General features: G+C 41.3%; 4 protein-coding genes across 4 annotated transcripts in view; 1 reads left to right on the top strand and 3 right to left on the bottom strand.

The window, feature by feature from the left end:
* LOC117633710 (heat shock cognate 70 kDa protein-like) overlaps positions 1–27,800 on the bottom strand; it is a 97,698-nt gene that overhangs the window by 14,531 nt on the left and 55,367 nt on the right. The gene's annotated exons all lie outside the window — the stretch shown is intronic.
* LOC117633714 lies at positions 4,364–5,435 on the bottom strand. Its single transcript, XM_034367438.1, has 3 exons — positions 5,162–5,435; positions 4,738–4,889; positions 4,364–4,627 (listed from the first exon to the last, which is right to left on the bottom strand). Exons 1-3 carry the CDS (start codon positions 5,348–5,350, stop codon positions 4,543–4,545), a joined length of 426 nt encoding a protein of 141 aa, XP_034223329.1. The 5' UTR covers positions 5,351–5,435; the 3' UTR covers positions 4,364–4,542.
* LOC117635388 (PKS-NRPS hybrid synthetase CHGG_01239-like) lies at positions 20,518–23,180 on the top strand. The gene is made up of 2 exons (XM_034369718.1): positions 20,518–20,578; positions 21,247–23,180. Exons 1-2 carry the CDS (start codon positions 20,518–20,520, stop codon positions 23,178–23,180), a joined length of 1,995 nt encoding a protein of 664 aa, XP_034225609.1.
* LOC117633713 lies at positions 25,225–27,461 on the bottom strand. Its single transcript, XM_034367437.1, has 3 exons — positions 27,337–27,461; positions 26,242–26,646; positions 25,225–26,134 (listed from the first exon to the last, which is right to left on the bottom strand). Exons 1-3 carry the CDS (start codon positions 27,412–27,414, stop codon positions 25,967–25,969), a joined length of 651 nt encoding a protein of 216 aa, XP_034223328.1. The 5' UTR covers positions 27,415–27,461; the 3' UTR covers positions 25,225–25,966.

The raw sequence follows: 27,800 nt of genomic DNA, 5'->3' as shown, positions 1-27,800 counted from the left end.
TTGCCAGGGCCTCGGGGTCGCTCTTCACGCCTTCCAAGAAGACGTTCACCAAGGGCACCTCATGTCGGTGCATAGCCAGGTTGACTTCCTTCTTCTGCTGGCGAAGCCTGCTGAAGTCAACCTTCTCAACCCCTTCAGCGAACACATCCTCCATGCCGAAGGGTAGCTTCGGCGGGGCCTGCAGATCAAAGGGCGGAAGTCTCGGCCCCGAGCCCATCACATGCTGGGGCGCCTCCTCTATAGCTTTCCTCTTGCCCAGCACATCCGCAACCCGACCCTCATCATCATCCCTGGGTCGTTTTCCAGCACTCTTTTCAGCCTTCTTGCCCCGCGACTCCCTCAGCCGCTTCTGCATCTCGGCCTCATCAATGTCCACGGCCACCTTCGTGCTTCCCCTTATGATGCCAGCCACTGCCAAAACAAACAAAGCAATTATATTAGTCAAACTCACAAAGGTTCAGCACACAAATAAAAAGATAACCTAGGTACTTACTTCCTTGCAGCAGTCCGGACTCAAACAAGTTCTTCTTCGTGACCAAGTTCCCGCACTCACGCTCGGCCTCGGATAGCTGCGCCCTCACCCACTCAACCTCGTCCTCTTGCTGTTTGGAGATCGGGCCCCACTTCACCAAACCTGCATCAAGAGTTAGAAATTACTTAGCCATTTACACCTGCAGAAACAAAGTACATAACCAACAATGGGAGCCAAGACTACAATCAAGCAATGGACAATCTTAAGGGATGGGGCCAAGGACCTATAGACTGGAAATGGGTAGGAATGTGCTGACAACTCTCTTCCCTGGAGGACACTCCCAGTCCCCATAAGCCATGCACCACCTGTTCCTCCAGGACTTCTGCGTTGTGGGCTTGTGTCCAATGAAATAGCCCCTCTCCTTCGCCTTTCGGCAATTGGCCTGTACCCAGCCAAAATTTTCCTGTTGCTTCGAGATTGAGTACAGGTACATGAACTGCTCAAATGTTGGCTCCCCTAGCCCAGCCAACCACCAGGCAATGTACACTCCATGCAGAAGAATCCAGAAGTTTGGATTATATTGCCCCGGTGCATACCCCAACTTGGCCAACATCATCTGAACCCACGGATGAAACGGTAGTCTGAAGCCGTGCCGATACATATCTGTGAAAATCATCACGGAGCCATCCGTGGGGTATCTGACTACATCGGCCTCAGTCGGTAATCTCAAGCCCACATAGGCTGGCACCTCAAAATCTTTCCGCAGCTGGGCCAATTTCGCTTCTGTAAGCGTATTCCGCCTCGGCAACGGAACACCGGCTATACCCACAGACCCTGATGGTGATGCCTGGTTGCTCGAACCTTCTTGCATTTGCGGCAAGGCTAGAACCCGGTTCGCTATGGCCTCTAGCTCTATATAATTCCTCTGCATCTCCCTATATGCAGCTGCCCCAGAGTCTTCGGATGGCTCAACCCTCTCAACCCCAGACAATATCATCCTACTCTCTATTGTGCCTTCTACCAGACCCTCTGTATCTGAACTCTCCTCTTCAGAACATACATACTGGCTGGGCTCTTCACTCTCAGTATCATCCCCGCCGAAGGCAGGGGGGTCAAGACTCTCTCTATCAGAACTTTCAGACATCTACAGGTATGCAAGAAACAAAAAAAAGAAACTAATGCACATGCGGAGAAGGATCAAACCACAACAACAGAAATTTGACAAATCTTCATGCCAGGCAAGAATTCTACATGTTCATACATATTCAAAGTGTTCATCATGTTCATGCTCATGTTCATCATGTTCTTCCTAACATTCAACATGTTCATACAAAACAAGACATTTCAATTCAAAAATTCTAGCAAAATAGGTTCTAACCTTGTTTGTAGCACCTCGAATGTTCGCCGGAAATCACCTCAGCCTCTATCACCACCACAAATTCCTCGCCGGAAATCGCCTCCTCTCCTTCAAAATTCTCACAATTTTTCTCAAATTCTCACAAGTGTGATGCCTTCACCACCCCAAGTTCCTTTTTATAGCCAACTAAGGGTACGACGTCTCGATTCACGAGCAAACCCTAGCACCCTTTCATTTTCCCTCCTAAATGCCTTGTACCTACACCATTTGAAATTCAAATTTCAACACAAACAAAAATTGAGGGAAAATTAGGGGTCTTGCCGAACGGCAAGGCCCGTGAAAAACAAAATGAGACCCTCAAATTTTCAAGTGTGCTAGACTACCTTCTAAGCCCAATTCCATTACAAGGCTAAGCCCAGAACATACTTACATGGACTTGCCGAACGGCAAGGCCCGTGCAAACCAAAATGGACTCCCCCACATTTTCAGGTTTACTAGCCAAACTTCATAGGCCCCAACCTACAGGGCTAGGCCTAGATTTGCTCAAGACACCCAACATTATTACAAAGCTAAGCCCAGCCTCACAGAATCAAAAAGAAAAGGACTACTCATACCATGGCCCAACCCACATGCCAAACGGCAAGACTAATACGGAATCAAATGGTCTTGCCGAACGGCAAGACCCACAAAACATTTTGAAGGAACTCGAAACTCACCATGAGCTCTTTTGCCGAAGCTGCCAAGTGCCCAGCACCCTTGGACAAAACTGCCGTGCTCTCACCACCAGCTGCACCGCCTTGCTCCAGCTGCCGAAGCAAACAACAGAAGCCGCGGACGTTTCTTGCCGAGGCACCAGCCTCCGCTCAGCCAATCACTCTTGCCGAACGGCAAGGGTCTCCCAAATCAAAAAGGGACCGCTGCCTTAGCTTCTGCCGAAGGCAATCACCCGCGCTGCTGCCCTGCTGAAACTAGCCGCCGAGCCTTCCTAGCCAACGCTCTACTCTGCCCTTGCCCGAAGCACTACTCTGCTCGAAACTTCGACTGACCAGCTGCCGAGAACTCTCTTGCCGAAGGACCGTGACTACCTCACAACAAGCGCAAAACCGTGAATTCAATAACTTGCCGAACGGCAAGATGGGATTGCAATCTTTTGTCCTACATCAAGGTGCCGAAGTAAGTACTACCGAACGGCATGCTTGCCCCACCCTTCTTATAACTCCCAATTCCAAATTCTATCCAAACTGCCGAATGACTTGTTGCCGAACGGCATAAATGCAGTATATAAATTTTATACCCCTCTCAAAACCCTAGCCCACTTTGAGCCCAACTCGAGCACTATGCCGAAGGCCCTTGCCAAAATGGCCCAGCTCCCATTCAAAAATACATAGCTGGACCCTTGCCGAACGGCAAGGGCCATGAAAAATTTTGTTTGTAGTCTTAAACTCCCAAAATGGCCCGGCCATTTTCCAAAAAAAAAAAAAAAAAAAGCTAGACCCTTGCCAAACGGCAAGGGCCATGAAAAATTTTGGAGAGTCGAAATTTTTCAAAATGGCCTAGCTCCCTTGAAGGCCTAGCTCCCGAGCTCAAAACAAAAACAGCTAGACCCTTGCCGAACGGCAAGGGCCATGGACAAATCATGGAAGAATTCGTTCCTCTCCAACACTTCAACGGACCCGGCTCCTTTGAAGGCCTGGCTCCCCTACGGACCCCAGCTCCCATCTTATCTGCAATATGCCCAGATACCCAGGTACCCAGCTACCATGTGTTGACGCAACTCCTAGCTTGCCAACTTGGGGGACTAGGGAGTGCCCTGCGGTTCCCAATGAAGCTGGAATGCTCGGTTACCATTACAAAAACTCACAAGTTCCCAACCCAGAAGTTACTTCTCGACCGCGAACTTGGGGGACTACTGTTTACACCATAATGAACCAAGCAGTCTCAGCCACAAAGCGACTAGCACCAAGGCAACCACGCCTTCTCCCATGCCGAAGGAAGACACACTTCTGAGGTCGAGCAAACCCAGCATCAAAGCGACTAGCACCAAGGCAACCACGCCTTCTCCCATGCCGAAGGAAGACACACTTCCGAGGTGCCAGACACCTGCCGAAGCTCCCAAATGCCAAACCTAATCTCCAGGACACGTGTCGCCACCACAACGGCTTGCACAAAGTCCCACATTGGAACTTTGTGCAAAGCTCCCACTTTCACTTCCCTATAAATAGGGAACAGTACCCAGGTAAAAAAGGGAGACCATTCCCCTGCTTTCACTGTTACTCTGCCAGAATTACTACCTGTAACTGACTTAGGCATCGGAGAGCCTTCGGCCGACACCACACCGGTGTCCGAAGCTTAACGGTTGCTTCTCCTCTTTTTACCTTCTGCAGGTCTTACCAATCCATTTCGCCCAAGGGCTTCAGCCCTCTTCCCTGCTGAAGAGCTAATACCTCTAATCACTAAGTTGGACTCAAATAGTGGCCGAGCCATTTTGAGCATCAACAAACCTAAAGGGAAAGCTTAATCACGCAACCAGGTGATTACTGCATGCTTCTGCTTGGTTATTGATACGCTATTAATATCATATAGTCTTTCGACAAAGTTGATAACTTAGTATAACATGTCCGTCAGTAAGATTAATAGATTACTCAGTGATAGGAACTTGCCTGCAATTGTCAGGGAAGTTTCAGTCAGATTAGGAACTTGAAGCACATCTCTTTCAAGGGTACGAAGCATAGCAAAAGCTGAAATTGCTGTCTATATTCTTTTTCCTCTCAAAACGGTTTATCGACAGAGAATTTATCCTACAACAAGGAAAATATCAAAGCAGGAAAACAACGGTAAGCTACCACATAAAATTCGGAAATGAAAATCATCAAGGAAACTGTAAACCATATGCAAACATGTTCGTTACTTAAACGAATTGGTGGGTTCATCAAACTGATTCACATTAACAGCTGGGTAAAGAACAGCTGGCTGAATTTCCTCAGGCGTTAAGATTCTTAAATGTCTTGGCAAACATAGATGCTGTGAATTTGCTGTTAACAAGAATCTTATCTGCCATTCCTGCAGCCATACTTAATTTTTTAAAAAATCAGTGAGAAATAGTAATATGATCACTGCAAAAGAACACTAAAAAGGTGCACAAGGCGCCTCAGATAAATATGATAAAGCCATGATATGGAAGACCAGTTGTCATTTCTTCTATGAAGTCTAAAGGTTTCCTATATGTCCTCCTCAAAATAGTGTGTTTGTTGAGCTAAGAATAAATCTGGAAAATGACAATAAAACAAAACTATGCTACCAGATAACAGTTCATATAAAATAGGTGCAAATACCTTTGTCGTCTTCTTAAGCTTTAGCAGTGGGATGACAACAGAAACCTGATCTGCTAGTATTACATCAAAATGATGGCCACAGGACCAGCTCGCAGAGAGCAACAAAAAAGCACCACAGAAATGCATACAAAGCATGAAGACGATAGAATATACAGTAACAGGAAAGATACCTGGGAAACCAAATGACATTAAAAAATCAAACGACGCACTGATTTTAAATGACGGTTCATGTTCGTGACACTGAGAAAAATGGAAAAGGAGAGAAAAGAAAATTTGATGTGTTTATTCTAACTACGTATAAACCATCTTCCAATCCCGCGGTGTAGCATCCATTATCTATGTAATACCTGTTAGAGTAGGGTTGTGACACTTGGCATAAGATTAGAGGTTGTGATGGTTAGTTAGTTAAGATGGTTGTGTATAAATAGTAGTGTATTCTGCATTACCTGTTCATTAAGAAAGAAAGTTCATTTTCTCTGCTCTCTCTCTCTCTCTATCCCTGATATCTCATTCTCTCTCTCTAGAAATTGTTCTTCATAGTTCTTCATTTGATATTGATTAACATGGTATCATCGCCATTACCGCTCACGCAGATTCTTCGATCCGGCTTCTTGCTTCCGCTATCTCTGTCTTCGATTTGATCTTCGGCTCCCTCTGATCTCTCTGTTTCTTGCTTCTTCACGATTTCTGTGTCTTCTCGCCTATTCATAATTTCTAGGGTTTGTTGATTCGATCTCGGTGTTTAACCTTGTGAATTTCACTGACAGCACTGCCAGTAATGATGATATCATCAACATATACCAATAAGATGACAATGCCAGAATCCACTTGTTTCACAAATAGAGAGGAGTCGGAGTATGTATGTTGAAACCCCAATGTAGGTAAAAAAGAAGTGAACCTGTCATTCCAGGCTCGGGGAGCTTGTTTTAACCCATATAAAGATTTAAGAAGTTTGCAAACCAAAGTTGGATGATGAGAATCTTCAAATCCATGAGGTTGAGCCATGTACACCTCTTCTTGGAGAATTCCATGCAAAAAAGCATTCTTGACATCTAGTTGGCGTAACTGCCAACCAAAATGTGCAGCAAGAGCTAAGACAATCCGCACTGTAGTAGGTTTAACGACAGGACTGAAAGTTTCCCCATAATCTTGACCTGGTTCTTGACTGAACCCTTTAGCAACTAATCGCGCCTTATGTCGGGCAATAGACCCATCTGCATGCTTTTTAATCTTAAAAATCCACTTACATCCTACCAGATTCTTGTTATGAGGTAATGGCACCAAACTCCAAGTCCCTTGAGAATGAAGAGCATCGACTTCCTCTTTCATAGCAGTCAACCAAACGGGCACTTTTAAAGCCGTCTTATAAGTGGCAGGCTCAACTAAGGATAAATCAACACCCCCAGACTCCTGTAGAGTTGTTAGAAAAACCTTCTTCTTCACAATGCCACTCTTACTTCGAGTTTGCATGGGATGCAGATTCATAGGAGGAACCTCAAGAACTACTGGCATGGAATCAGGTTGAAAAGAGGCAACCAGTGGTAAAGGTCCAGTTGACAGGGCTTCAGCATTGGACTCAGGTACCACAGGGATTGATGAGAAAGATGGAAATGCACCAGTAATGAACAGAGGTGATGATGAAGAGGATGAAGCAGGAGTATTGCTAGGTGAAATGAATGTATCTGAAAAGGTAGTGGCAGGAGATGTAGGCAATACAACAATATTGTTATTGGTGACAACAGGGGAAGGAGAAGATGCACTTGGCAAAGTAGGAGATGGAATGAATACCTTTGAATGTGTCACTAAGTCTGCATATGGAAAGGCATGTTCATCAAAAATAACATGTCTAGATATATATGTACGTTTCCCAGACACATCATAACATATATATCCTTTATACTGAGAAGAATATCCCAAAAAGACACACTTAATGGTTTTTGGTTGAAGTTTGTTGGTAAGATAAGGTTTTAACAAGGGATAACAAGCACAACCAAATATTCGTAGATGAGAAATGGCTGGAATATCTCCAAACAAAACTTCAAAGGGGGATTTATCAAGTAAGATGGATGTAGGCATTCTATTAATCAAGTAGGACGCAGTTTGTACAGCATAAGTCCAGAAAGAAGATGGGAGGTTGGCATGTTGTAATAAGATGATGGTAGTTTCGATAAGATGTCGATGTTTTCGTTCAGCAAGCCCATTTTGTTCAGGTGTGTATGGACATGACTTTTGATGAATGATACCCTTATCAGCAAGAAAAGTTTGAAACTGTTTGCTAACATACTCTCCCCCCCCCATCACTCTGAAGAATCTGAATGGATGCTGAAAACTGAGTTTGAACATATTTGTAGAAGGTAACAAAGACAGAATACAAGTCACTTTTATTGATTAGGGGAAAAAGCCAACAATGCCGTGTACAATCATCCACAAAAATCACATAATACCTGTATCCATCAACGGAAACACAAGGAGAGGGACCCCAAAGGTCACTATGGATGATATGAAAAGGTGTGACAGACCTGTGGACACTGTGGGAAAAGGGAAGTTTGCAAAACTTGCCCTGAAGACAACTATGACACATGACAGCTGAAGAAGCGGGGTTACATTGTACATATGCTTTTTGTAACATCAATGTAACAAGTTTATTTGTAGGATGACCTAGTCTATGATGCCAAGTAGAAGAGAAGACAAGCTGACCAAGATATGCTCGAGGTTGAGGTTTAGTGGTTGGGAGAACAGAATGAGAAGATGCAAGAGGAATGGGGTATAGTCCATTACTGCACAGTCCTTTGTAAAGAATCCTCCCTGTGGCTTTGTCCTGAATCCAAAAACAAAAGGCATCAAAAATTAACCAACAGTTGTTGTCCAAACAAAGCCGATGCACTGACAACAAATTTTGAGTCAACTTTGGTACATATAGAATTGAATTTAAGTGGATTGGCTTTACTCGGGTAGGAATAACAGAGTTACCAACATATGATACTGACAAACCTTCACCATTAGCAGTTTGAACTGTTTCATTTGTGGGATAAGGTGTAGCCAAAGATAAAGTGGATAAGTCTGCAGTCATGTGATTGGTTGCCCCAGAATCAGTAAGCCATACTTGAGGTAGACTCTGAGAGGAGGATGGCGGAGATGGTTGCATAACAGTATGCATAGCTTGCATTGGGGATTGTTGAGAGTGATGAGACTGAGCTGAAGAATATCCAAGGGATGAAGAAAACAACTGAGGAACCTGGGAACAACTTCCAGCACCAATAAAGTTCGGACATTATAAAAGCAGTACCATGTGGTGTGATTTGTTTTACCACAAATATGACACTTAGGCCTCTCAGGAGGATTAGATCCACAGAATGGAGCAGTGTGACCTTCACTGTTGCATAATTGACAAGTAGGAACAAGTGGAACTGATGGAGATGGAAACTGAGAAGGGGGAAATTGACCAAGAACACCTGGAGTTGGTGTGGGCAACACATGGGTTTGAGTATAAAACTGTGGTCTTGGATTAAACGGTCGCTGACCTTGATTAAACCTGCCCTTTCCCTTGTTTCGATGGAAAGTTTTATAGCCGACAGGAACATACGAGGACTGTCCATGAGCACCATGAGACTGCTGAAAAGGTGGCGCAGATGAGACAGGAGGTCTAGAAGTTGCAGCCATAGCAGTAAGATATGAAGGGGCAACAGTGAGGTTCTCCACAATACGCTCTTTCAGAGTAATAACACTTTCTCTACCCCGAACCACACATCAAAAAGTATTATAGTCAGGAGGGAGGCCATTCAAAGCTAGAATCACAATATCTTCATCAGCAAAATATACCCCCGCAGCTGCCAAATAATCTCTAGCCTCTTTTATTTTGAGAAGATATTGACTTATAGCATCAGATCCTTTTCGGATATTCTGCAAATTAGACATCATTTGGAAAATGCTTGTCCTTGACACAGTGGAAAAGTGTTCGTTTAAACGAATCCAAAGATCTCTAGAACTAGTACTACCAATCGCACAAGACATAGCCACCAGAGACAAGGTGGCAGTAAGAAGTTGCATAACAGCCCTATCATGCATTTTCCATATCAACACAGTATCACAATCAGCAGCAGAGGATGAGTCAGAAGAATTTATACCAGAGTCACCAGAGGCAATAGTAGGAGGGCAAGGATGAGATCCATCAACAAATCCGATGATTCCATTGCTCTCCAGCAACAATTGCATCTGAAAATGCCAATTTAGGTAGTTTGAGTCGTCCAATTTCACGTTCATAGACGTCGAAATCGTAGAAATAAGAGCCGTGATCGGAGATTGCAAAATCTGAAGTTGTGCAGCAGTCACCATTGTTGCAGTACAGAACTAAGCAATTCACTGAGAACTGAGCACAAACACCGGAGCGGCACAATGCCAAGAGAAGAGAAGAAGAAACAATCACACTTCGAGATCGAATCAATAAACCCTAGAAATTATGAATAGGCGAGAAGACACAGAAATCGTGAAGAAGCAAGAAACAGAGAGATCAGAGGGAGCCGAAGATCAAATCGAAGACAGAGATAGCGGAAGCAAGAAGCCGGATCGAAGAATCTGCGTGAGCGGTAATGGCGATGATGCCATGTTAATCAATATCAAATGAAGAACTATGAAGAACAATTTCTAGAGAGAGAGAGAGAGAGAGAGCAGAGAAAATGAACTTTCTTTCTTAATGAACAGGTAATGCAGAATACACTACTATTTATACACAACCATCTTAACTAACTAACCATCACAACCTCTAATCTTATGCCAAGTGTCACAACCATCTTTCACCTAGCAATACTCCTGCTTCATCCTCTTCATCATCACCTCTGTTCATTACTGGTGCATCTCCATCTTTCTCATCAATCCCTGTGGTACCTGAGTCCAATGCTGAAGCCCTGTCAACTGGACCTTTACCACTGGTTGCCTCTTTTCAACCTGATTCCATGCCAGTAGTTCTTGAGGTTCCTCCTATGAATCTGCATCCCATGCAAACTCGAAGTAAGAGTGGCATTGTGAAGAAGAAGGTTTTTCTAACAACTCTACAGGAGTCTGGGGGTTTTGATTTATCCTTAGTTGAGCCTGCCACTTATAAGACGGCTTTAAAAGTGCCCGTTTGGTTGACTGCTATGAAAGAGGAAATCGATGCTCTTCATTCTCAGGGGACTTGGAGTTTGGTGCCATTACCTCATAACAAGAATCTGGTAGGATGTAAGTGGATTTTTAAGATTAAAAAGCATGCAGATGGGTCTATTGCCCGACATAAGGCGCGATTAGTTGCTAAAGGGTTCAGTCAAGAACCAGGTCAAGATTATGGGGAAACTTTCAGTCCTGTCGTTAAACCTACTACAGTGCGGATTGTCTTAGCTCTTGCTGCACATTTTGGTTGGCAGTTACGCCAACTAGATGTCAAGAATGCTTTTTTGCATGGAATTCTCCAAGAAGAGGTGTACATGGCTCAACCTCCTGGATTTGAAGATTCTCATCATCCAACTTTGGTTTGCAAACTTCTTAAATCTTTATATGGGTTAAAACAAGCTCCCCGAGCCTGGAATGACAGGTTCACTTCTTTTTTACCTACATTGGGGTTTCAACATACATACTCCGACTCCTCTCTATTTGTGAAACAAGTGGATTCTGGCATTGTCATCTTATTGGTATATGTTGATGATATCATCATTACTGGCAGTGCTGTCAGTGAAATTCACAAGGTTATTCAATCTCTCACAGTTGAGTTTGAGATCAAAGACTTAGGAGATTTGCATTATTTTCTGGGCCTTCAAATTTCTCATACCAACACTGGTTTGTTTTTGTCACAGTCTAAGTATGTCCAAGATCTACTTGTCAAAACCGAAATGACTGAGGCCAAAGCGTGTGATACTCCTTGCCTTCCTTATCACAGATTGCTTAAGGATGATGGTCATCCTTATGGGAACCCCACCATGTATCGAAGTATTGTAGGAGCTTTGCAATATTTGACTTTCACCCGACCTGATATTGCATTTTCTGTGCATCAGGTTTGTCAATTTATGCAAACTCCAATGGTGACACATTTCACAGCCGTCAAGAGGATTCTTCGGTACTTGAAGGGTACAATGCACTTCGGCATTCGCTATAATCGGGGAAGCTTGCATTTAACAGCTTTTAGTGATGCTGACTGGGCAGGAGATCCAAATGATCGGCGGTCCACTACCGGTTTGGTTGTGTTTCTTGGTTCCAATCCTGTGTCTTGGTCCTCTAAGAAACAACAAACTGTTTCCCGATCTTTCACTAAAGCCGAATATCGTGCTTTGTCAACTACTTCTGCTGAACTTAACTGGATCAAGCAATTACGGGTGTTTATGCAAGTTCCCATTGCTCAGCAACCGGTGCTTTTTTGTGATAACCTGTCCGCAATTGCTTTATCCTTCAATCCCATTCAGCATCAGAGGACCAAACATATTGACATCGATGTTCATTTTGTTCGAGAACGAGTGGCAAAACAACAACTATTTGTGCAGTTTGTGTCTTCCAGAGAACAGTTTGCAGATATATTAACCAAAGGCTTAAGTGCTCCTCTATTCCATACTCATTGTCACAATCTCATGCTTGGTTTATCACTGCAAGAGATTGAGGGGGGATGTTAGAGTAGGGTTGTGACACTTGGCATAAGATTAGAGGTTGTGATGGTTAGTTATTAAGATGGTTGTGTATAAATAGTAGTGTATTCTGCATTACCTGTTCATTAAGAAAGAAAGTTCATTTTCTCTGCTCTCTCTCTCTCTCTCTCTCTCTCTCTCTCTATCCCTGATATCTCATTCTCTCTCTCTAGAAATTGTTCTTCATAGTTCTTCATTTGATATTGATTAACAATACCCTGTTTAATGAAATTCCTATAGCAGGTCTGTGTTTCTAATCCTGTTTCTCTCAGATTACACACACCAAGACGACTTGAAACTGTCATTTTCAACATTTTATTGTAAAATGGGTCATCATGTAAATCTTTCATTCAACTTTCAAACGAACTTACACATGAAAAAAGACAGCATGATAAGAAAAGGAAAAATTTTACAGTGCCATGAGCTTTTATGGCTGAAGAAAAAGAAAAAACAGAGTTACTCTTGTTCGATGTTTTGTACCATACACAATCCAACCTCAGGTAAACCCCACTGCTTTTTTACTCAGATACCATGAATCCATAATATTTGTTGATGCGTAAAAATGGTTCGTCTATTTTCTCGCTCAACTTAGTGATGGAGTGTCTTCGGTATGCTCCGGGCCTCGGTAGAGCGCGTGATCTGCAATATATCGAACGCTTGGTAAGACCTAGGGCACCGGTGTGGTACCGGCCGAAGGCTCTCCGATGCTTAAGTAAGTATGGATTTAGTTAAACTTGAACCAACAGATCAATAGGCAATATGCCGTAAGTTCTGATTACCTCTATTTTGGGGAATTGCGCTCCTCTTATAAGGCTTGGGAGGTGTGCTTGTTGAGTAGATTTCCAATGTGGGACTGTGGACATTGATTGTGGGCTTGGCACGCGTCCTACAGCAGGAGGTTGCCCTAATCAATGAATCGGTAGACTAGGTGCCGAAGACTATTATGTTCAGTTCCAAACTGGCCCACGTGTCCAATCCTTATAGGCAGGTTTATTTTGGTACAAACAGGAGTCCCCCAAGTTCTCATTCGAGAGTCTCTCGAATGAGGACTTGATTGCACCTTCGGTAAGCGAAATGTTGTCCTACCGTTCGGCAATATAGTGGACTAAGCGACTTAATCTTGGCTTCTTCGTGCGTCTTCGTTCAGAAACGGACGTCTGGGGATTCAGAAGGTCGCTCCAAACGAGGAGTGATGGGACTGAAGGACGCTTCGTCTTCCGCGCCCCGCGTGCAGGCAGAACGTCCATGAGGCAAACGACACATGGCGTGTAAATTCATGGGGAGCGGCGCATTAATGCGCCGTTTGGTTTTTCGAGGCATACCATTGCAAACCCTTGCCCTATAAATAGGGGTCACTCTAGAAGAGACATTCACTTTGCGTTTGTGATTGAAGCGAGAGCTCTGCTGAGGCGCTTTTCGGCGAGAGTTAACAGTAACCGAGGCGAATTCTGACGTAGCTAACTGTAGCCAAGGTGATTTTTGGCCCAATCCATCGGAAATCCATACTCTTTTCTAGTATTCAAAGCTCGAAATAAGGTACCGTTCGGCACTCTTATTCAATATTCCTACTCTGTGTGTGTCCTTCCTTGGCATGAACTAGACTGGCAATAGGGTTCTGTTCGGTAGTCTAGTTGCCATAGGTAGTGATGTAGGGATTGGTAGGCTAGTCTTTTGCATGGGCCTTAGTTTCATTTTCTGTGTTTTATAGATGTCCGATAGCGAGTAACCATTCGAGAGTTAACCCAATGCGTTCGATGGGGAGTCATCGGACGGTCTGTTTGATACAGATAATGAGGCCGTGAGTCTCGATGCCGAGGGCGGAGAAGATACCGATGTCGAGATACTCGGTGAAGGCCCAAGCTCCGTTCCTATACACGGCATCGGGAAGGGGCTAATGACGAGGCAGCCTGTGTCGTTGGCCGTGGTCTACCATGACAGTAGACATTTCGGCGTGGTCCAGCACTGCGAATCTAGTGCTGGTTAGCAATCGAAGGCCTCCACTTCCGGCCGCGGAACCTTATTCCCACCCCCATGGTATTGATAATATACCCTGCAATCCTAGGGTGCCCCTAGGGGTGCCGAAGGAGCACCTGTTCGGCGTGGATTACTTGGAGCCGAATAAGATCACCGAATGGGAGATAGTTAAGTACCGTGCTGAGTACTGCATCCCGGATTTAATGAAGATGGGGATCCCGAGGCCTACCAAATCGCTCAATAGACCGAAAGACGGTGAAGTCATCTTTTTCACCGACGTCCTTCTGCAGGGGGTCCGATTGCCTCTGCAGCTTGCTGTGCAAAGGATACTGGCACAGATTGGGTACGCTCCTGGCCAGTATAACCCCAACTTTTGGGGGGCACTGATGAGAGTGATTGTGGCGTTCGGCGTAGCCGGGGAAAGGGAGCCTTCCTATGAACAATTCTCTCATCTGTACAGCGTTATGAAGTCCAAGAGTGCCGATCATGGAGGTTGGGTTCAGGCCAATTGCTTGAAAGCTTCCGACATGGGGCACTTTGTCAGCACTGTGCCGACTTCGCAGAAATCGTGAAGGAATCGGCAGGGGCTCCTGTCCGGTGATTGGGAGTCGCCATCGGGACTACCTGTCCGCTTCCACGTCCCTACGACCTTCCAAATTACCGGTAGGTCAGATTGCCGATAGGTAGGTGGCCAATATTTCGCTCTTCTTAAGTTTTAAAACCCATTTTATTTCTGTTCTTGTAGGCAAACTGAAGCAACCGAGTCCTACGAAATCAGATATTCGGTAGATTGATAGAGTTCGGTTGAAGGTCCCTGCCGTTGAGAGGTATACCCTAAGTTTTTGTTTACCGAGAACCTCATCAAAGCCAAACTTGCCAGCCCTGCCTAGAGTAAGTGGACTTATTCCTTCTCTTTTTTTTTATTTTTTATTTACTTATATTTATATCAATGCCTTACTGATCTCCTTCTTGTGCAGTGACGGAAGCCAGAAGAGCCGCCGAAGCTAAGAAGATGAACGAGTCCTCAAAGAGGCCCCTCATGATGGGCCTTCAAGGGAAGAAAAAGGTTCGGCAGGCGGAGGCAATCCCAGTTTCGTCCGCTAGGGGTTAATCCAGAGGATCAGACTCTAGCCGATCGTCTCCGACAGCTCAACATTGGGTCGACTGCCAGCGGTGCTGCCGAGGTTATCCCGACGCCGAGGAGAGAATCAACCACCTAGGCTGCTGTTTTCAAGGCTGGCGGGAAAAGGCTGCTCACGGTAGACCTCGAGGCAGAGTCGATGCCAAAGCGTGGTCGGCAGGCGGAGGTGCAGAGGGCTGTCTTGGCTGTCGAGGATGATGATAATCCTGCCGATCTGGTTACCCTCGCCTGCCCATCGAAGACAATCCAATTTGCAAATCATATGATCCTTGGTTCGCAAATGGAGTTGTCGGAGATAGAGGAGCTACCGAAGAAACTCCTTCGGAAAGAGGTTGGTCGTGCCTTCCGTCTCCAGGCCTCCGTAAATTCTCTCTCCCTTTTTTTTAAAAAAAAAAAATTTACTGTGCCATCGTTGGCTTCCTACTTGTGCTAACCTCCTGCTTTGACCTTCTGGTTTGTTCTCCAGGCTTCGATGGACATGTGGCTGTGCATGAAGCGGGACATCACCGCCGCCAAGCGAGCCAAGAAAGCATACGACGACGGCCGTGCCAAAGTTGCCGAGGCAGGCAAGGCTCTCCAGGACCACGCTCACATGCTGAAGGACAAGAAAGCTGCCGAATGGCAAGTTCAGGCTTCGGAGGTCAAGCTGGGAGAGATGAGAGTGGCTCTGGAGGCTGCAGTGATGGCGGCGAGGGATGTCGAGGCAGCTAAGAAGGCGGTGCAAGTGGCCTTGGAGGAGTCCGAGCATTCTAAGGCGGTAGAAATTGAAGCTGCTGTTCGGGAGGCTGTGAGGGGCTACCGTTCATCAGAAGAGTTCATCGTGCTTCTGGACAAGAAAGTGGGCTCGGAAATGGCGAATCTGCTCTACAGATTCAAACGGTATAACCCCGGGTAGAAGCTAAACCTGAATTTTATTGCTGATCCTCCTCCCCTTCCCGAGGGTATCACTGAAGAGATGATCGAGGACTACGAGGGGGAGGACGCTCCGGAAGAAGCCTATGCTGCCGAGGGCCCCGCCACTGCCGATGCCGCGAATGAGGAGGCTGCCGCTTGAGCCTTAGACTTGTATTTTTATTAACATATTTTGTATCTTGCCATAAGGCAGCTTCTCTGAACACCTTGATGCCGAGGGCATCTTTTAATTTAAGTTTTAATTTTGTTTAATAATTTGTGCAACTACCAAGTGGACTTTCAATCAGTAAAAAGACTTAAGACCAACTCATACTAATTGACGAGGGCAAGTAAGAGATCGATCGCCAAGTGAACTTTCAATTGGTAAAAAGACTTAGGACCAACTCATACTAATTGCCGAGGGCAAGTAAGAGATCGATCACCAAGTGAACTTCCAATCGGTAAAAAGACTTAGGACCAACTCATACTAATTGCCGATGGCTTAATAAAGAACCAATTTGCAAATTGTAGGTGCAGATGGGATCGGTAGTACCGGATTCCAGACTTTCTACTGTCGTAGGCTTTTAAATAATAAAAAATAAATAAGCACACCGAAGGTTGTGGACATGCATATGCTGAAGGTTTTTCCATTAATTTCTGCCGAAGGCATGAGTTACAGGTTCGTTGTATTACATTTTTGCCTTGCCGTAGGCTAGGCGACTTCACTTAAAATAGTATTTCAAATGCTCTACATTCCAAGGATGATCGAGAATCTTGCCGTTGGAGTCTCTTAGCCGATAGGTCCCCGATCGTAGGATGCCGATGATCTCATACGGTCCCTCCCAAGAAGGTCCGAGAGTTCCTTCCGTGGGATTCTTGGTTGCGAGAGAGACTTTTCGCATGACCCAATCCCCGATTTAGAAAGAGCAGGATCTAACACGTGAATCGAAATACCGAGAGACGCGCTGTTTGTATGCTTCATTCCAAAGGTTGGCTTGCACTCAGTGTTCTTCGATCAGATCGAGGCTCAGTGTTAGGGCTCCCTCGTTCTCCTTCGGGGCAAAGTTTTCCGTTCGGTACGAGGGCTCGCTGATTTTCACGGGGACAACAGCTTCCGTGCTGAAGGCAAGAGAGAAGGGCTCTCGTCGGGACGTTCGGTAGGATGTCCAGATGGCCCACAATGCTTCTGGAAGCTTCTCTGGCCAAGTTCCTTTGGCTTTATCGAGCTGCCGCTTCAGTAGTTTCTTAATGATTTTGTTTATTGCTTCGACTTGCCGTTTGACTGGGGTGAGCTGGCTAAGCGAAGAATAGATTGATCTTGAGGCGGGTGCAGAATTGCCTGAAGATTTCTGAATCGAAATACCTGCCGTTATCGGTGATGATTGCGTAGGGGATACCGAATCTACAGCAGATGTGGGTCCACACGAAGTCCTCTATTCTTGCGGCCGTTATGGTTGCCAGGGCTTCGGCCTCTACCCATTTGGTGAAGTAGTACACGGCAACCCCAGCATACTTGACTTGGCCCTTTCCTTGCGGCATCAGGCCGATTAGAGACACACATTAGTATGTGATTTAGGGTTCAGGATTTAGGGTTTAGGGTTCAAGCCTGATGTGGAGCCTAAAAAGCATTACAAATACGTACAAACAAGTACAATACGATTATTGTACGTTTGCTTTTTAAAAAGAGGAGATGCGTATAGAACACGAATGTATTATTGGAAACTACGTACATACACACACACACACACACATATATATATATATATATTACGACTAATTAAAGTAATTAAAAAAGAATAAGATATTACTTAATTACATATATTAAATGAAGGAAGTTGGCCAAAAGAAAAAGTAAAGAAACCAATTTTATATTTTAAAATTTTATACTTTTCAAAAAAAAAAAACACGAATACTTCTCCAGACCAAATTTCGTCGGCAAAGATCTATGCCGACAAAATCTGCCGGATTAGGTTTCCCCCGACAAAAATATGTTTGCAGACGAAATTTCGTTGGGAGAGGTCTTATTTTTAAAAAATAAATATAAACTTAGGATGTTTAGGTTAATTAATTTTTTAAAATTTTATTTTTATTCACTACATAATATATTTGGAGATTTAATTAGTTGAATTAGCAATTATATTTTAATTATTATTTATTTAATGACTGATTATGATTAAATATTTTAATTAACTTCATGAATTATATTACTTAATGAATAGTATTTCAATTTCTCTTTTTCTTTTTCTCCTTTAATATTCACTAAGTTAATACTAATCAAAGTAATTAAAAAAGTGAAATACATACTATGCTACTTAAAGGGTGTAGCCAAACTTTTCATAAAAATTTAAATTCTAAAAAAAAAATTAAAAAAAAATTAAAAAACTGAGTATAGCCGTGCGGTTATATATTTTTAATATAAAAAGGAGGACCCCAACGTTTAGGCGCCACGTGTCTACTTTTTTTTAATTAAAAAAATAAAAAACTGAGTATAGCCGTTCGGGTATACTATTTTTCATATAAAAAGGAGGACCCCAACGTTTAGGCGCCACGTGTCAAATTTTTTTTTTAAACACAGAGTATAGTCGTGCGGCTGTACGTTTTTTTGTTTTAAAAAAAGAGCCTCCAGCGATTAGGCGCCAAGTGTCCAAAAACGTATAGCCGCCCAGCTGGACTATTTTTCAAAAAGGAAAATGTAGTACAGCCGCACAGCTATACTATGTAAATAGAATTTAATTATTTTGTGGGCTTTTTCTATAATTTTTTTAATACTAATTAAAGTAATTCAAAAAGGCTAAGATGTTACTCAATTAACTCGGGAGTTAATCCCATAGAGATAATAAATCTTTCGCCTGTAAATTCAATGGGATGAATTACATCTCGATGATATCGAATCGGATCAATATCATGAATAACAATATTCGAAACCCATTCAAAAGAAGGGACAGTGTACGAGAAATCAAATAATACATAAATGATAGAAGCCTCGAACGTTCGGCAAATGCTACGATCTTAGAACCCAATCGCGCCCCGGCAAAAAATCTCAATATCGTATTCGTTTAGAAGAAAAACAAAAATTGCGCTTTCATTATGGTCTTACAAAACAACAATTACTTAAATACGTTCGGATCGCCGGAAAAGCCAAAGGGTCAACAGGTCAGGTTTTACTACAATTACTTGAAATGCCAAAAAACAAAAGCAAAGAAAGTAATTATATGTTTATTGAAAAGGATTAAATTAAATTTTTTTTTTTTTTAAAAAAGCATTACAAATACATACAAACATGTACAATACCAATTGTACATTTGCTTTTTAATATAGAACACGAATGTATTATTGGAAACTATGTACGTACACACACACACACACACACACACACACACACACACATATATTACGACTAATTAAAGTAATTAAAAAAGAATAAGATATTACTTAATTACATATATTAAATGAAGGAAGTTGGCCAAAAGAAAAAGTAAAGAAACTAATTTTATATTTTAAAAATTTATACTTTTCAAAACAAACAAAAAAACATGAACACTTCTCCCGACAAAATTTCGTCGGCAAAGATCTATGCCGACAAAATTTGCCGGATTAGGTTTCCCCCGGCGAAAATATCTTTACCGACGAAATGTCGTCGGGAGAGGTCTTATTTTTAAAAAATAAATATAAACTTAGGATGATTAGGTTAATTAATTTTTAAAATTTTATTTTTATTAACTACATAATATATTTGGAGATTTAATTAGTTGAATTAGCAATTATATTTTAATTATTATTTATTTAATGACTGATTATGATTAAATATTTTAATTAACTTTATGAATTATATTACTTAATGAATAGTAATTCAATTTCTCTTTTGCTTTTTCTCCTTTAATATTCACTAAGTTAATTACTAATCAAAGTAATTAAAAAAGTGAAATACATACTATGCAACTTAAAGGGTGTAGCCAAACTTTTCATAAAAATTTAAATTCTTAAAAATAAAAAAATAAAAATTTAAAAAACTGAGTATAGCCGTGCGGCTATACTATTTTTAATATAAAAAGGAGGACCCCAACGTTTAGGCGCCACGTGTCTACTTTTTTTAAATGAAAAAAATAAAAAACTGATTATAGCCGTTCGGCTATACTATTTTTAATATAAAAAGGAGTTCCCCAACGTTTAGGGCCCACGTGTCTACTTTTTTTTTTTTTTTTAAACACAGAGTATAGCCGTGTGGCTGTACCTTTTTTGGTTTTAAAAAAGCACCTGCAGCGATTAGGGGCCACGTGTCCCAAAAAAGTATAGCCGCCCGGCTAGAATATTTTTCAAAAAGAAAAATATAGTACAGCCTCACGGCTATACTTTGTAAATAGAATTTAATTATTTTGTGGACTTTCTATAATTTTTTTAGAGAGCTGATTTCCCCACTCCCATTTTCTCCACTTACACTCCCTTTTGCTTTATAATAATTTTTAATCAATTTTTTTCTTTTTTGTTCTTTCTCTTTCCTCTTCTACCCTTATCCTAAATTAATGTTTTGATAATTAAAATTAAGAAAAGTTAACATAAAATAAAAAAGAAGTTAGAGCGTCTTCTTCTATTTTGATACCTAAACCCTCTTCTTCTCCTTCATCGTGTCTTTCCCACTTCTCATACCCATAGCTACCCAATCCTTCTCCTACCCAAAGCAAATACTCTTAATTATTGGTAAAAGGTTAGCTATGGATGAAGAACAACAATTGGAGTCTGAGTTGCAGAGGATTTTAGACATGGTGGGCAACAGTGATTTGAGTGGAATGACATAATTTAGTAATCCTTCAAATTCTCAAGATATTATGCATGGTACGTTTTATTTCTTACTTAATCTAACTTTATCGATTATTAGCAATGAATTAGCATATTGGTTTTATGTATGTGTGTGTATCTTTACATTTAACCTTTTCATAAGGGATTTGTTAACCTTGTGGGGAGATGGCATTGATGGTTTACATCTCTGTGTCCAAAAGGAAGCTTTTTGAACTCTAGAAGATCTTTCTGTATTAAAAAGAAATTCACTTGGCTAAGCATTACCTATTATCTTATTCATAGGTTCAATTTTACAAAATACTTGGTGCTCTGATGAATTGCAATTCAATTTTGAGTTTGTTTTTTGTATGCTCTGTCTTTCTTTTGCCCTCTTATCTTCTCATGTGCACACAAAGACAAGTTTAAATTAGTGCCACTGCTATCTCTTTATTTTTGCCCTTGGGCAAAGGTCGTGGTGACCTGCTGGTGCAACCCATTGGAGGCGCCAACCAACTGCTCGATGAAATGTTTCATAGCAGTACCTATTCTGTTATATATATTCATTCTTAACTAATATGTGATAGGCAGTGAAGCATAAACATTCTTCATAGTTGTAGCCAATGTGTAGTTTATATTTCATATAAATTGGATGGTTTGTGATATAGGCAGTGAAGCATCGATTGATAAAAGTGACAAAATGCTCTCTTTGACAAACAAAAATTTTCAAAATCGGGAAGACCTCATTGAAGCTGCTCGTAAGATTGCCTTTGCGCAAGGGTATGCACTAGTTATTAGAAGATCTAAATCCGAGATATATGTTGTCCTTGGTTGTGATAGAGGCGGTAATTATAAAAGCAGAAAAGTTCCACTAGAGGAAAGAAAAAAGAAATCAGCATCTCGCCTCATAAACTGTCCATTTGAAATTTGGGGCAAAAAGAAAAGGAAACTTCAAGGATTTTGGAAGTTGGAGATTAAAAGTTTGTTGCATAATCATGAACCTTCAACGGACATGTCTGGACATCCTTATTGTCGTCGATTTTCAAATGAGGAAATTATGCGGATTAAAGAAATGTGTATGGCTGGTATACCACCGCGCCAAATTCTCTCTTCACTTCGACAGAGCAATCCTCATCTTCGAGCAATTTCCCGAAACATTTACAATAAGAAGGCTAAAATTTTGGAAGAGAGCCTAGCAGGACGTACGGTTATTCAAGCATTAGTGGATGAACTTGGTGAAGGTGGTTTCTCTTATAACATTGAGTATGACCAAGAAGGGTATTTGACTCATTTGTTTTTTGCTCATCCTATATCAATTGAATTGAGTAAGAGTTACCCACATGTCTTTCTGATGGATTGCACTTATAAAACTAATAAGTATAAGATGCCATTATTGGATATAATAGGAGTTTCAAGTTTCAACACTTCATTCTACTCTTGTTTTGTCTTCATGCAAAAAGAAGAAGAGAAGGATTATGTGTGGGCTCTAGAAATGTTCAATAAAATTTTGGGAGTTCATAATCAGCCATTGGTGATCATATCAGATAGAGAATTGGCCTTAATGAATGCTATACGCATTGTATTCCCAAGTGCTTGTAATTTGTTATGCGTGTGGCATATTGAGAAAAACATTCTTGCAAATTGTAAACCTCATTTTAGAGAAGAAGTTGATTGGGTTGCTTTCCTATCTACTTGGGCTGATTTAATCAAATCTCCAAATGAATCATCATTCGATAAAGCTTGGGATTGTTTTGAAAATGAGTACAAGGAGAATGCAGCTGTTTTGAACTATATTAAAGGTACTTGGCTGCCATTGAAAGAAAAATTTGTAAGTGCATGGACAGATGAGGTTGCACACTTAGGTAATCGGGCTACTTCAAGAGCTGAAGGTGCACATGCAACACTAAAGAAGTATCTTCAAGTTTCAACCGGAGGTCTTCGTGAGGTAAAAGAAAAAATATGTCTTGCTATTGAACATCAATTTCAAGAAATCAAAACTCAACTCTCAAGTGAAAAGGTTCGTGTTCCACATAGACTTCGGATTCCATTCTTTAAAGAAGTTGTTACTCATGTATCTATGTTTGCTTTAGATGAGTTATACAAGCAACATGAAGCTGCAAAATATGGTAATCTTTCATCTCAATGCACAGGCCATTTTTTCAAAACGATGGGCATTCCTTGTGGACACATGATTAAGGATATGAAAATTCAAGTATTGCCTTTAAATGCCATACATAATCAGTGGAGGATCGATGCACGATTGTTTAACAATGATCAACATGCAAGTTTGGATGATGAAAATGATCAAATAAATAGTCTTCTATTGGACTTCAAAGAAAAGTATGAAAAACTGCCCATTCTTCAAAAAGATGATACAAAGAGACAACTATCTCAATTTGTTGGTACTTCTTTTCCCTTAATTCTGGAGCCTAAGATTCAACCTCATAAAGGACGGCCACTAGGGTCAAAGAAGAGAAATGAATCTAGCTCTACAAGGCGTGAACCATCAAAATTTGAGATAGTTGAAAAGTCTCGTAAATGTAGTGTTTGCAAAGGTGTTGGCCACAATAAAAGTACTTGTCCATTTCAAGTTGCCTCTTAATTCTACCTTTTGGAAATGGATAGAAATGTAAGTATTTGTATGCCAAATTATTTAATTTTTTTTTTTACCAAGTATGTGAGTACTATTTTTCTTTGTTATAGTTAATAGATAATAAATTTTTTCGACTAACATGTTTACAGGTAGAAGAACCAAAGAATGTTACTAACCAAACTGTCATTAGGAGCTTAGATATGCAGAGAGCAAGGTACTTCTTATGCATAATAGTCTCATATTTTTATTCTTTCATAATTTTCAAAGTAATTGTACATGTCATCTTATTAAAGGGAATTGTATCTCATCAAATTTTATAGTACTAAATAGTATTATGAGAGATCAATTAGTTTGTTAATTAATTAGTCTTCTTTCTTGTAGGTATTTTGAAGTGGTTGGATGGATTCATCCTTATTTCACATGTCTTTTTTTTAACACAAGGAAGAAGTGTTGTATGGAATGATACAGTTTGGTTAATGGAGCTAAATTTTTTGGCAACCATGATGGTTTTGTCTGTACTTTTTGGTTGTTACTCTTGTTGCTATCTCTGTTTAGCCATATTTTTTGGTTTTCAATGAAGTTTCAGCTATTGACCAAAAAAAGAACATGCCAATGGAGCTAAGTTTTTTGCTTTCTTTTATTTCTCATGTTATCTGAACAGTCCAATGAAGCATCTAAGTAAATATTTATATTTTGTTCTCGAATGGATCACTATTTTCTAGTTTGAGAATGAGAGATGCCAGATGCAAATGAATCACTAAAGAAATATTTTGCCTATTCACAAAAAATAAAAATTAAAAAATAATAAAAATCCCTATGGTTGCAAGGTTTATCCGTGGGCATGTGTTTTTGTAGCAAGTTGAACACATAATTTTGCCTAGACAAATATACAGTGTTAATTATTTCTTACTTGATGAAAGGAAAAAAAAAAGCAAGTTGGAAAATTAAGTGTAAAGAAAAAGAAATAATATAAAAGTGAAGTAAAAAAGAAATAAGATAGGCTAAGGGTAGAATAGGAAAGAGAAAGAACAAAAAAGAAAAAAAAATTGATTAAAAATCATTAAAAAGCAAAAGGGAGTGTAAGTAGAGAAAATGGGAGTGGGGAAATCAGCTCCCTTTAAAAACTATAAAATCCAAATTAAATATTGAAAAATACATGTCTTAATTTTTTTTTAGGGTTAACAGAACCCCACTCTTCCCTATCTTCCCCTCCCGTCAGCTCACTAGCTCTCACCTCCATCCCCTTCTTCCCTTTTCAGTCACCCCATCCCAAAAGCACCCAGCCCCGCCACCCCACTCCCTTTCCCCATCATCGTTGCCCCACTTACCACTTTCCACTTATCTTTCCTTTAATATCATTAAAAACAAACTCACTTGAATCTGGTGGATTGAGGCCATTAAACAAAATTACGGTCGAGGGTTGCGTCTAATGATGACGATGCAGTTGGCCTGAGTAGATTGCTTGGCGAGAGTTGATGAGGGTAGTGGTTTGGGTGGCTAGGTAAGTTGGGTGTGTTGAGTAATTCCATGGAGGGTGGGTCTTTGGTGGGCGCTGGGTCGAGCAGAGGAGAAATGTATAAAGAAAATAGGAGAGAGATGAGAGAAGGGGGCGGGGTGCGATGGGGTTGGGTCGGGGTCGGGGTCGGGGTCGGGAGAGGAGAGAGGCAGAGGGAGTGAGTGAGAGAGGCAAATAAAGATGATAGAGGAGCTAAAATTACTAAATTGCCCATATCACATCAGAACATTTAACATTCATAGAACCAATTTTACCTCTCTTCATAATCTTATTCCTATAGAAGATATTTTTATTTTAAATGTACATTACTTGCCTCTTTTTTGGAAGGAAACATTGATTAGACACATGCAAAAACATAAAAAGAATATGCATGTCAAACTGTAATCGGCACTAAAGTAAAGGCTCATACTTCATGAAAGGGAAGGAGGCAAATATTTTTCCTTTCCAAATTCTACAGATTGCTTTCACTTGTGTTACCCAAGCAAACGACACGAGTAGCTCCTTGTGAGAAGGGAAGACGAGCAAAAAAATGAAAAGGAAAGGAAAAAACTGAGATACATTACTGAACTTAAAATCAGGGATCAGAATACATCCACAAAACATAGCGACTCTTTATTCTTACCAAATGATACAGTACAACATTTCAAACCAAGCAATACGCACCAGCATTGCCCACAAACCCAGCAAATTCAAGTGATAACCATCAACCCAAAAACTTGCGTCAGGCTGAGAAAACTTCAGAGGCATCAAGAACGACGTTGTGGATCGTGGATTGTTCGAATATTAAACAATGGATTAATCTGATGCATTTGAGGGTTGGTATTTGAGGATTGGTATTGTAAGGATATATACAATAACTTTACAGGGCAAGGGCAGTGGGTGATACGCTTTAATTTCTTGTACGCGGTTTACAAGCAGGAGATTCTCTTTACTCTCAGAACCAAAAGGCAGGCATCAAGATATAAAATCCATATGCCTTCTTCTAATACACGTAAAAGGAATAAACCCTCACCCACTGTACAGTCGAACTCTCACAAGAATATACAACAATGACACCAAAACTTCACATCCCTACCCAAAATGTGGCTTCCTTACTATGAATACATCGGCGTGAACCTAGCCTCCATCTTTCACTCGGCCATTTCCCTTTGAAACTGATAAACGTGGCGGTTTCCAGGGGCGGCGGTGATGTCTGGGATGGTGGGCAGAGAATACTCGCATTGTGGTCCTTTTGTGTTCCGAAAGGACAGATCAAACACAAACCAAAAGGTGCGCCACACTACCCATCTCCTTCTGGGGGTTCACCAGAACAAGCATCCTGGTTGATCTGCTTTTCATTTGGGATGCAATCCGCAGGGACATATGCATATCCTTTGGGTAATAGCATATTTTTCATCGACGCTTGATCTGAAGTCATTACCAGTTCTTTCTCAAATGTCTCAGCATGCTGTGAGTTGAAGATTTACAGTTGGCATAAATCTCTCAACTATGGTTGTAATTACCATATATACAAGTATAATAAAGAAGACTAGTCAAGGATGCAATGTAAAATACCTTTCTAGATTTTGACCTCCATCCCCCGTCTTCCGAAATATTACAATTTGCAGCAGTAGGTCTACAAGGAATCTGTTTCTCAGAAAATTGTGCCCTCTCTGTGAGCTTTGGAGTAAAATGATCTTGGGATGTGGAGCTGTCATCATCTGTCCTTTGATCATTGTCGATAGTTATCAGAACTCTGGTCCGTCGCTTTTCGGAAATTGTACTATCCACAGTCACATCATCTGATTTTTGAAATGCCTCACTGCATGATTTGTAACCATCTGTATGTCCTTTAAGAGATGTTGTAGCTGATTCAGAACTAACATCAGGTAGCAAGAAAGGACTATGAACCAGCACAGATCGAGCAACATGATCTCTCCTCACAGCAAGAAGATCATGTGAACAAATGAGAAGTTCCCGCTGCATTTAAAATTAAAACAAAAAACTTACTTAGCATGAATTCCTTCAACAGATAAGTACACCATCACAGAATTACATGAAGATTATGCAACAGAAGACCATCGACATCCAAAACCACAGATTTTTTTTACTCTATATCCATCAGAGTAAGACATAAGGTGACACGTAAACTTATAACCACATACACATCAGCAAAGAATCTGTTGGAGGAAAAGCATGACCACAGACAAAAGGGGAGACCGGATAGATTATATGAAAATACAACTTGGTCCAACATGCATGTATCAATGAGAGGCAACATGAAGCCCTTTCAGAAGAGGCGTTGAACCAACGCTATAAACAGTTCGGGTAGAAATTATGTGCACAAAGGGGAAACACGCAAAAATCATGAACCGAGAGTGGAAAAGGTTGCAAACCCCATTCAGAACACCCGCTAAGCAGAATCATAAACCCCACCCCACATAGAAGAGAAGCAGCACACTTCTATGAGACAACACCATTCCAATTGAGAAACACTCGTACAACAATTTCCTTTATAAAAAGTGAAGTAGGTCCTGAGTTCTTAGCCATGGGCCATAGATTTTAAAGATGCACCATATAACAAATTCATGAGGTAAGCAGGTAATCCTAGCCCATATGCAGCAAAGAGCTAGAAAGGCCAACAAAGCAGCAACCATGAAAATGCCTCACCTTTACTTTTTCTCGTTTGATGATTCTTTCGCAAAGAAGGCGTACCCTCTCTAGTTCAACCTGCACAGGACCATTCATGTAACAACTCAATCACGCAATTCAGTTCTATAAACAATCAAAATATCACGTGTCAAAGACACCATCATGGACAACAGAAAATAGATCACTCAGTACATGATATGAGAATAAGAAGAAAATTGTGTTGATGCCACTGAGGTAAAAATTGCGAACATTGACCACACGCCTAAAGACCATAATTATACATCAAAACTCCTTTCTATTTTAGAAGCATGAAATTGAAAACTCCACATTTTCAATACGTGAACTGTCTGCCTTACTAACAGTTCCAATTCCTAACTATTCATATCTTGAATCATCTTTAGCATTCAGGTATTTGCATCAAGTCAAGCCCCAAAGAAACTTCATATCAAAATCCAGATCAGTAACTTGGAGATCGAAGGGCA

The sequence above is a fragment of the Prunus dulcis genome, chromosome 7 (genome assembly GCF_902201215.1).
Source record: "Prunus dulcis chromosome 7, ALMONDv2, whole genome shotgun sequence".
NCBI classification, from domain to species: Eukaryota; Viridiplantae; Streptophyta; class Magnoliopsida; order Rosales; family Rosaceae; genus Prunus; species Prunus dulcis.
Note: the sequence above shows the minus strand (reverse complement) of the source record. Positions and strands in the feature narration are given on the sequence as shown.

Excerpts from the sequence above, each read along its gene's own strand:
- LOC117635388 (XM_034369718.1), top strand. The coding sequence starts at position 20,518 with ATGGATGAAGAACAACAATTGGAGTCTGAGTTGCAGAGGATTTTAGAC. Across the intron at positions 20,579-21,246 it reads TTTAGACATGGTGGGCAACA|GCAGTGAAGCATCGATTGAT; the intron begins GTGATTTGAGTG and ends TTTGTGATATAG.
- LOC117633713 (XM_034367437.1), bottom strand. The coding sequence starts at position 27,414 with ATGAATGGTCCTGTGCAGGTTGAACTAGAGAGGGTACGCCTTCTTTGC. Across the intron at positions 26,647-27,336 it reads TCAAACGAGAAAAAGTAAAG|CGGGAACTTCTCATTTGTTC; the intron begins GTGAGGCATTTT and ends TTTTAAATGCAG. Across the intron at positions 26,135-26,241 it reads GGAGGTCAAAATCTAGAAAG|CATGCTGAGACATTTGAGAA; the intron begins GTATTTTACATT and ends TTCAACTCACAG.
- LOC117633714 (XM_034367438.1), bottom strand. The coding sequence starts at position 5,350 with ATGTCATTTGGTTTCCCAGGTATCTTTCCTGTTACTGTATATTCTATC. Across the intron at positions 4,890-5,161 it reads AGCTTAAGAAGACGACAAAG|GAATGGCAGATAAGATTCTT; the intron begins GTATTTGCACCT and ends GTATGGCTGCAG. Across the intron at positions 4,628-4,737 it reads GAACCCACCAATTCGTTTAA|GATAAATTCTCTGTCGATAA; the intron begins GTAACGAACATG and ends TCCTTGTTGTAG.